Source organism: Eurytemora carolleeae, unplaced genomic scaffold, assembly GCF_000591075.1.
Source record: "Eurytemora carolleeae unplaced genomic scaffold, Eaff_2.0 scaffold534, whole genome shotgun sequence".
NCBI classification, from domain to species: Eukaryota; Metazoa; Arthropoda; class Copepoda; order Calanoida; family Temoridae; genus Eurytemora; species Eurytemora carolleeae.
The window spans coordinates 54,736-65,998 of NW_019396436.1; the positions used below are offsets into that span (position 1 = coordinate 54,736).

Below are 11,263 nucleotides of genomic sequence, written 5' to 3' on the forward strand. Positions count from 1 at the left end.
ACTTAGGTAGAGTGCAAACTTGGCTTTCAGATTTTTATAAAGATAGACGATAATCGCGTTAGAGAATAAAAACCTACCTTGATCAGACCCTTTCCGCGCTTGCAGTAAGCAACAGCAGTAGCGGTCTTCTTCCGGCCAAAGACCTGGACAGACTGCTGGGGCTCCTTGGTTTCACCCATTCTGAAAAAAAATAAACCTTAAAATTTACTTTCATACGAGACGTTACTGGTGTTCCTGGTACTCATGTTATCAATCATATGTAAACCAAGAAATTGTGTTAAAAGTTTAAACATGGTAAATAATTTACTAATTTAATTCGTGCTCCAGACGTAAGATTTAGTACAGAAAGTAAGATTTTACATGTATAAATGTTAAATCATAACCCTACTTATCTTCAAGGGTTTAGTACAGAAAAAAAGAGTCAACAATGATAATTGAGACGACAAACAATGGTAAAAGTACATGCTTTGCTAAAACAATAGAACGCCTTGTATTTGACAGATATTATTAACTAAATTTAGTAACTAAACGTAAACAATCACAACTATCCATCAGATGCCTAATCTTTAAAGGCTCATGCTGGCACGTGGAGTGTAACAAGCGAATAAAACGAAAGAATGCCGCGTTTGTAAAATGTGGTGTACACTAGCGACACGAGTGATTAGAATTAGAACTAAACTTATAGAAGCTGACATTTAAATGCTTTCTGTGATTAATTGAATAAGGTTTAACAAACAACTCAGTACATACTAATACAAGTACGGAAATAGTTCTAATAAACAAATAAAAAAAATGTCAACTGAACAAAAATGGGCCATGGCCCCCATGAGCCCCGAAAATGACCTCCAGAGACTCCTGATCTAAAGAATAACCTCCAAGCCCCGCGAAACATGGTCTCCAAGACGACCAAGACTCCGCCATTCTGTCTCCATGCCCCGCACTTTGGTCTCCAATAAAAATGTTTGGCTTTTGCATCACCAATAACCTTTTTTTTTTAAACAATCTCAACATAATAAAACAGTTTTTAATGATACATACACAATTTGTATGGAAAAATCAATTTTAGTTGAGATTAAGACTTCTATTTTTGTTTTCTAATTTTACAAATCCCTTAACTTGTGAATAACTATTGCAGTTTTATGTAAAGATAGAAGACATATTTTTTATTTACCCAAAACCTTAAATTGTTTCAGAAAAAAATTGTTTTGTTGTCTATGAAAATACCCATCTATGAAAATTAATTCTTCTCTGTGTATGAAATTATCTGTTCATGAAAAATCTGTTCTGTCTATGAAAAATCTACTCTTTCTATGAAAAATCTGATCTGTCTATGAAAAATCTGTTCTGTCTATGAAAAATCTACTCTTTCTATGAAAAATCTGCTCTGTCTAAGAAATTTTCTGTATATGAAAAGTCTTATCTATAAAATGTCCTGTGTATGAATTTCTTTTTCTATGAAATATCCTATCTATTAAAGCCCTGTATATGAAATGTCCTGTCTATGAAATGTCCTATACATGAACTGTCCTATCTATGAAATAATGTCTTATCTATGAAATGTCAATCAAGCTAATTCTATATAACGTTCTCCAGTTTGAATTTTAGTTAATGGCATAAATATAGTCCTTTAAAATTTAACTTTAGCCTAATCCATGCTGAAGATAGAAAAAATAAAGTGCGCAAATCAGAAACAGTATTTAAAAAAGATTTTATAGTTTTGTCCTTTTTGGGCCAATATCTAGGATATCTAAAATTACACACATAAAAAATTATTATGAAAATTGGAACAATAAATTTAAACAAGAGCATAAATACTAAATGTTTTCAATCATGACTCCTTTCATTGAGAAGAATAAAAATAATTTGAATTTATAATGCGTAACTTGATAAATTAGCAATTCTCATGTGTGTGCGTAAACTCCAAACTAGTAGAGCTACGAGGTCACAAAGCCCTATCAGTATTATTCTCCTTCTGTCTACGTTGCAGTGAAATAAGTATCTTGTCCCATTCTAGAATATTCAGCGACCAGCGTAGTTGAATTTGAAATGTACAGTTTTGGTTTTTGAGCCAAAGTAAACAAAAAAAACTATTGAAATTTAATTTAAGGCCGAAGAGAATAATCTGAAAAGGATTGGTAAATGACCAACCCCTATTTCACCTTTTTTGAGTAGAAAATGCAATGAAAATTGGGACTTTTTTATCAAATTTTTTATTTCAAATTTTTTTTCAAGAAACTTTTTTCCTACGAGACTTTTTTCAATCTACAGGGTGTCCCACGAAACATGACAGTTGGTGAATAGTTTAGAATGTCTTCTTCCATATTGTATTGGATATTATAACGACTTTTTGCAGTTAATTTAGTTAAAAAAAACTTTACTAAAAAATATTTTACTTATAAATTAACTTTACTTTAAATATGGATGCCATAAGATATTTATTATTATTCTCTTTGGCAACAAAGAATTTGAAATATTATAGAAGAAGACATTTTAAACTATTTACCAACTGTCATGTTTTGTGGGACACCTTGTACGTAGATTCGTCTACCGCTGTTTATAAAATATTGGAAAGTTTGTTACTTCACTGGTGTTATTCTTTCATTGTAGGTGTTAACACATTTCTGAAATACTTGAATAATATTTAGTTTTCACGGATAATAATGATTTTGTAAACAAACCTTGATGATAATGAGGACACGAGGGGAGAATACAATAGCGAGGTAATTTATTGAGGCTTACTCACCTCTATACTCAGTGTAGAGTATACAATACATACAGATATTGTGCAATGTATTTAAACCATGAAAAAACCTTCTCCTTTCAAAACAATTTTTTTCGACACTTCAATAAATATTTTTTTTTTCTTCGGAATTCTGAATTCGGAACTTTATCTATATATACTAAAGGAATAGAAAATTTATTTTTCTGTTCTAATAATTTTTTAATTCAAAAAGTGAATATAAAGAATATATTACAGTGAATAACATATTAAAAATAATTGTTTCAGATTCAATAATTTCTTTGGAACACAAATTTTTTCTGAATAGGAATTTTAAAAATCAACTGATAGTTTTCTCTGGAAATTTCAAAAGAAAGCTTTTAGCAATTCATTTAATTCGAATAGTTTAGTTTAGAACTAAACCCCCATTACATTTAATCTATATTGTCCTCTTCAGTTTTCCGATTTTTGCAAACTTTTTAATTTTTAATATTCGTTCATTGTTCAATGAATTTTCTTTGTCTTTATAATCAAACCAATGGAATTAATAACACTGCACAAATCCTACTTTTCTAATACCTACAGACATTTTCCTACTTGATGGTGAAAACTTTGCATCTATTGATCTCTCTCATTTCTTAGTTGTTAAAATCAAAGGTCCTCGACATCAGGTTACAAAAGCAAAGTTATTATAGGATTAGAACATTAGACACGTTAAACTATAGTAAATTGAAATAAAGATTGAAATTTTTGATGTTTTTTAACTTATTTTATTTAAGAGTTTTGGGAAGAAAAAAAATGTTTTAGATTTCTGATAAGTGACCCGAGCTGAAAACTTTAGAATCGGGGGGGATCAGTGCTGGATCTTTTCTATTTTTATTAATCTCCAGATTATCATAATCTTTATCTACTAAAGTACCTTAAATTCTACCAATCAGAGTTTACCAAATGAGAGGATTAAGAAAATCATAAGTTTCCACAGTGGATATTCAGATTAAGGGATCGGGATTAAGGGTATCTAATTCTAAAGTTTTCCCATACTTTTGCGTCAAATCAAAATTAGAGGAATTACGAGGGCACAAAGAGATTCCAGCATTGTCGAATGCATTTTATTTATAACTTCTTCTGCAGCTAGTTTCTAGTTTAGAAACTTTAATGACTTTAATCACTTTCTTTTACTGTTTCTTTATTTTTACCAAAGCAATTAATACTTGTTAACGTCCATATTAGCGTGGGATACTATTTGATATATTTGACATATTGCAGATTTTATCTGATCTGATCTTTAAAAAATATAAACCCAATCTTAGTGCTTGTAATAGACTTAAGAGCTTGCTTTCACTAATAACATTGAGTTAGGAAAACTAGGAGGAAAACTGTGAAACGGAACAAAACTAGGTTTGAAGAGTTTCCTTACAAGACTAAACCAAGATCCAAGAATAAGTTTCCAAGTCTTCTTTTAAACGAACATTGGTAAAAAATATTTTTCCCAGATAATACAATAAGATCCCTCCATAGATTATAACTGTGGAATAGGAAGACGACTGTTAGACTCAAGTTATGCTTTTAAATTATAGTCCAATATATATATACAGGAAACAAAGCAATTGTACAGTTAACAAATCCATTTCATATAATAAGTTAATTTTCAAACTAATAGTGTTAAAACTATTTGTTTATAACTTTTTTTAAAACACATCAGGTTGCTTCATATTGGAAAGTTTGATGGGTTTAACTGTATCTATAATGATTCTTTTGGTTCCATTTTATGCACTGATTTTAGATCAAAACAAAGTCAAGTTTTTCCTAAATTTATTTTAGCATTTGTCAAAATCTTTCTACGATTTCAAAACTGCAGAATTCAATATTTTTCTGACACATTAAAAAAAACAGTCGATCCTTTTCCTTTCAACAATTTAAGTGAAAGTAACTTGATAGCATACATAGCATGTCCTCGATACATGGAAGAAAATAACCTAAGAATAACCTAATGAATAGCAAGAAGTAGTTGAACTACGTGGACTAAGTTGAACCACTTGTCCCCAATTTGAATCGGAATACAAGAGAAGTGGTTGAAGTATATCTACGTAGTTTAACTCCTCCTCGCTGATCAATAAATATATTTTCGGATATATATGTATTATGTCATACTAATCCATAACATTTATGTTAGAAAATAGTATCTAGTATTCCTTTTTATTATTTATATTTTCGGATATATATGTACTATGTCATACTAATCCATAACATTTATGTTAGAAAATAGTATCTAGTATTCCTTTTTATTATTTATATTTTCGGATATATATGTATTATGGCATACTAATCCATAACATTTATGTTAGAAAATATTTAGTATTCCTTTTTATTATTTATATTTTTTCGCTAAAAATCCGTCGTTAATGTTTTAAAACATTAAATTGAAATCTTTTAAAACTCGAATGAAAGTGAGTGAAAACCAGGAATTTTTTGAACCATGACTAAATAGTTAACTAAACTGCCTTTGAACCTTAATTTAAAGAAATATATTATTTTATCATTTTCTTTAAAATTTGGCAAGGCCCTTAAAAGATTTTTTTGAAGTCAGTTCTTAAAAAAAAACATTCTACTATTTTCCTATTACAGCGGGTTTAGATCTATAAAGAATCTAGTTTAATAATTCCATATTCTCACTTAGTCTCAGGCTTGCTTCTGGTTGTTAAAAAAAGTGTACGAGTTTAGAATTTAGAATAATAAATTTAAAAAAATAAGCTTTCAACACGATGGTTGCAAAACATTGGTTAGACCTTGTATATTTTCATTCTTTGTTGTAAATCCAATTTATTTTTAATGTTATCATAAAAAATACAATTCATGTATTATGTGATTATTGATTACTACTCCTGAATGTGTGTATTCAGTTCATAATAATAATATAAATATGGATTTATATATATTTGATTAAAGGGAGGTTCTCTATAATAATCATAAAATACAAACACTTACACTCATTAATTCTGTTAGTTCTCCGCAAACCTAACATAATCTGACATGTTGTTTTACATTGCATACGGAGTAAACCTTACAATAAGTTCTCCGCAAATCTAACATAATCTGACATGTTGTTTTACATTGCATACGGAGTAAACCTGACAATAAGTTCTCCGCAAACCTAACATAATCTGGCATGCTGTTTTACGTTGCATACGGAGTAAATCTTACAATAAGTTCTCCGCAAACCTAACATAATCTGGCATGTTGTTTTACGTTATATACGGAGTAAATATTACAATAAGTTCTCCGCAAACCTAACATAATCTCGCATGTTGTTTTATGTTCCATACGGAGTAAACCTTACAATAAGTTCTCCGCAAACCTAACATAATCTGGCATGTTGTTTTACATTGCATACGGAGTAAACCTTACAATAAGTTATCCGCAAACCTAACATAATCTGGCATGTTGTTTTACGTTGCATACGGAGTAAACTTTACAATAAGTTCTCCGCAAACCTAACATAATCTGACATGTTGTTTTACGTTGCATACGGAGTAAACCTTACAATAAGTTCTCCGCAAACCTAACATAATCTGACATGTTGTTTTACGTTGCATACGGAGTAAATCTTACAATAAGTTCTCCGCAAACCTAACATAATCTGATATATTGAATTACATTACATACGGAGTAAACCTTACAATAAGTTCTCCGCAAACCTAACGTAACGAGACATGTTGTATATCATACGGAGTACACCTGAAGATAAGTTCTCGACATGTTGTATTACATAAAGAGTAAACTATACAATAAGTTCCCTGTACACCATACAAAAATATGACATGTTGTATTACAGACGGAGTTAACTTTACAACAAGTTCTTCGCAAACCTGACAATTATCACTCATCATTCATACATTCATGGTTCCTTGCAACTGTAAACATGTTTAATCCATCTCCAAGTTATTTTATTTGCCATTATCTATCTATCTATATATATACTTTGCTTCTCTGTCTGTCTGTATCCAATAAACGTCAAAACGGCTGAACCGATCGGGTCCATTTTTTTTACCCCAGGGAAGGTTTATGGATGATCGAATTTTCAAAAATTTGCCTCTAACAAAAAACGAATTTTAAAAATTTTGAAAATCCACGAATTTTTTTGTTATTGTTTTACAGTGTATACAAAGAGGAAATGCTCACAATCGCCATAAAAGCCTAATAATATATAATTCTACAGAAACCCCAATTTAACCTTCAGATCATGCTGTTCTTTATTTAGGCTTCTGGCCGTCATTAAAGTCTCATCCTTTGTGGGTAACCCTGTATATCTGTTTTCTATATTCCACTGGGTTTTCCAATTCTGAGTTGTATTTAGGAGTAAAATAGTTCAATAATGATATAGTTGAAGAACCTGGACAATTGTGTAGAAAATCTATACATGGGGTAAATACTGAATACGGACAGGTAAATAGATTTTTTATAATTTAATATTAGGTTGGCTAAAAACCAGCGTATTTAGATATTTACAACAAGGGGAGGNTGGCAAATTTTGAGCTCTCTAAAATAAAAGATTGGTTTAAAGCAAACAAACTGACTTTGAATTCGTCTAAAATCACCTCTCTTAACCTTCTAATAGATAATAAAGACATAGAAAGAGTAGGAACTGGATGTAAAACTGAATCTTTTAAGTTTGTAGGTGTTCATTTAGACGAAAATCTTAACTGGAACCATTATCTTAAGTCGGTTAAAAACAAAGCATCCAGTGCAGTTTTTGCTTTGTAAAAAATTTTGTTTCGATCATTTATAGAATATGGAATTTCAGCCTGGGGAAGAAAAAAATGTTCGGAAATGAAACAAATTCACATTTTACAGAAGCGAGCAACAAGATTAATTGATAACTCAAAAGCCACTTCTCATATATTTGATCCTCTTTTCTTTAAGTATAAGATTCTAAAGATTAATGATCTGGTAGACTTTAACCAAGCTATATTTATGTATAAATATACACATAAACTTCTTCCTGCATCTTTTGAAAACATTTTTAAAAAGCTTGGAAACTTTGAAAGATCTCTTAACTATCAACTTGACATTCTCAAAAAATGTGCTCATTACAGTATTTACCATCAAGCTCTCTTCTTAAGATATGGAATAACCTGCCTCTTGACTTAAAAAAAACTCTGAGTATATTTAAAAATAGACTACTAAATTCTCTTTGTTTTAAACCGAATTTCTATTCATGTAAAACTAATTAGATATGTTTTAATATACTTTGATATTTGTTGCGTACATGTCAGAAAATTACTTTAAACTCTAGTTATTCTAATAAATGTATAAACAATTTTGCATAACTGTAAAATCGCACCCTGATCTCTAATAGTTCTCCTTAAATCTATTTAATTGAAATATTTTGTTATCATTATTAAAATTAGGTGGAAAAAATAATCAAAACAGCCAAGAGCTATTCCATCTAATTGCTTTATACTTGTACTGTTAATATAATAATCAATTTGTAATTGTAAACTCTTTCTGCACACAGTAAACTTTATCTTATCTTATCTTACCCTGCTGTATAGTGAATGACCGGCAATCTATGGTAGTTGAACTGAGAATGTAGTATTGTGGATAAATTTTTTAGGAATCATTTGAGACCTATGAGACGTTTTTACGGTGCATATTTGTTCAGCAAGAGCGAAAATTCAATCTTTAAAATCCTTATAGATTGTTCATTTTTGAGGGATGATTTTGAGAATCGGTTATTAAAAAATTATTTAATAACGACGACAAAAAATGTAGTAAAAATTCTTCAGTAAACTAATTATTTGTTTAGCAACAGGTTGAGAAAATAAAAATTAGCTATTATCATCGAACAATAAGTAATCTTATTTAGTTATTGGTTTCTGTAATGTCTCATCGTCCACAAACATTTTCTGTAGATTTCCTAGAATTTCTATTGAAAAGACGACATTTGAAGAATTTGAAGAGATCACCGAACAAATGCATGAAGTTAAGAAATTTAATGTAATGATATAATAATTAATTCTAACATTGATTTATTGACAAAATTTCAATTGAGAAATATGACGTTCCTAAACATCTAATTAGTTTACTGTAGAATTGTTTTTACATTTTTTGTCGTCGTTTCTTTATAATTTAAAAAAAACCGATTCTCAACACGTAACCACCTAATTGATGATTTTGAACGTCGACTTTGCGCTCCAACTCAGTATTTATACATCATTAAAACGTTTTATATGTCTCAAATGAATCCTAAAAATGTCTCCACAAAACTACATTCTCAGTTCAACTACCTACATTGCCAGTCACTCCCTTTGAATAAATGCTTCTTGTCTCTTGGAGATGGAACTAATATGCCTACGTACAAAAAAAACATTTGTAAAGTTAACAATGGTCCAGAACTGGCTTAAAAATGACAAGAATTTGTTTAAAGATATTCAATATTACACTAAAACTCCAAATAGCTTTGTTAGTTACCAGATTACAAGTTCAGGGTGAAGGTTAAATAACCCAAGAACTATTAGGAGGATACTGGAACCAACCATTTCCAGGAAAATGCAGAACCAGCTCCTTCACTTCTCCATCAACATGAAGAACAGCTGCTGGAGCAATAGTTTAAAGTTTGGTTTACACCGGACAATGTCCATGAAGTTTAACAATGTCCGACCTATAATTGAGAGTAATTGGGGCATAATAAAAAGAAGGTTACGAGGAAGAAATGAAATAAAATCTCTGTGAACTGAAGCACAGTAAGGTGGGAAAAGGCTCTCCCGTGTAGGCTAATGAGGTCCATCCCCAAGAGACATAGATCTTTTATTCAGAGCTGGGTTGCCCAAATCCAATGTTTTTTTCACATAGCCCTAACACCCTAGAGACATTGTAATATTAATTTCATTATGATCGGGTAATTTAAGCCTCTTTTTTAAACACCCTGGCTTTAATTTATTTTTGAAGCACATATTTTAACATATCATTTCGCCAAAATAAAGCATTAAACTTCCAAAAGTTGCTATTTTTGCAGGATTTAGGGACCTGTGAAAAACCCACAATCCCACTTTGCGGGGTCGCCCTTTGTATATTTAATATGTCTTCTATACTTCCCACAATTAATCTTAGCTTTAAACATGTGACATATATTTCATAAAATTCAAAGTACTCAGAAAGGAATTGAATCTCTGCCACAAACTCTGATTTTCTTATTCCCATATGTTGTAGACCGTAGATATTTTAAATTATGAATTCGATCTTGTAGATTAAATAATCCAAGTTTGAAGTTTGAAATATTAAAGGTTGCAAAGTTATAGGGTTTAGAAAATTTTAGTTTATGGCAAAAGCTGAATTCCTTTCAATCTTATTTTATCAAAGGAATTGAGTCTTTGGAACAAAATCAAATATTTAAACTTCAATATCTTTAGAACCCGATGTTGTAAACCTTTGATATTTCAAACTTAAATTATTTAATCTAACAGAATTCATAGTTTGAAATATCTAAGGTCTACAACATTTGGTTCCAAAGTTATAGTGATTAGAAAATCAGAGTTTGTGGCAAAGACTCAATTCCTTTTAAGAAATTTTTGTGATTAAACGATAAACATGGTCATTTTAGCCTGATTTTTTTATCTACAAAATCCACTCAGATTCAACTATTCTGGCAAAATAGCCACGTTTTTAATTTTGAAAAATTGAGAGCTTGGTTGAAAAAGTGATCCAACAAGTACACGGCCCCCTGTCCGCTCAGAATTACGGCCCTGTGTGACATTTTAAGATAGAAATATTAATTCTTAATTTTTTTATTTGCAAGTTGCAACCGATAAACGTCTAAACGGCTCAATCGATCAGGCCCAAATTTCTGGTGGGGCCTTATTTGACCCTATGGAAGGTTTATAGATGATCAGAATTACAAAAATTTGTCTTCAGTAATTTTTTATTTTTGTTAAATTTGAAAAATCCACGAAAAAATGTTATTAGATCCGCGAACTTTTTTGTTATTTTTTATTTTGAAAATGCTCACAGATAGAGCCACAATTAAAAGTTGAAATAGAAGCGAAGCGCCCCAAAAGCCTAGTTTTTTTAATATTCCATTAGCGGCAAAACAAAACAAAATATTTTCACCCGACCTCAACAAAATATTTTCACCCAACCTCTCAAATTCTTCCTTCATCGAAAACATTTATAAACTCGCAAAGTTGCTACTCTTACTGTTTCACAATGTGATATACTAGCATTTATAAGTGTTTTTTTTTCAAGGTGTGAAACAAAAATATTAAAAGACCCGATTTTAATAAAAAAAATGAAAAATGACGGATATCTCAGAATTGTACGTTAAATAAATTATAATTGATTTTTTCCTAACAACATTTTTAAAATTTGACCGTTAATAAACCTTTCCTGGGGTCATGGTTACAGTTCATGACTAATGTTTGTGAAAAATTTGCTAGTCTTCATGAGTTAAAGTTTAGTACAAATGTAGATGTTTCTAAATCAAAAACAAAATGTATAGTTTTCAGTAACCCTGTCATGAATACTGATAATATTTGCCCGATACTTTAA

At 30.3% G+C, this 11,263-nt stretch overlaps 1 protein-coding gene across 1 annotated transcript in view; it reads right to left on the reverse strand.

The window, feature by feature from the left end:
* LOC111703300 (40S ribosomal protein S16-like) overlaps window positions 1–8,810 on the reverse strand; it is a 10,675-nt gene extending 1,865 nt beyond the window's left edge. Inside the window, exons 1-3 of the mRNA XM_023475197.1 lie at window positions 8,806–8,810; window positions 7,315–7,318; window positions 78–180 (exon numbers count right to left, since the gene is read on the reverse strand). Of these exons, the coding sequence (XP_023330965.1) occupies window positions 78–179 (102 nt within the window). The 5' untranslated portion in view covers window position 180; window positions 7,315–7,318; window positions 8,806–8,810. The remainder of the gene's footprint in view (window positions 1–77; window positions 181–7,314; window positions 7,319–8,805) is intronic.
* Between the last annotated feature and the right edge of the window lie 2,453 nt (window positions 8,811–11,263).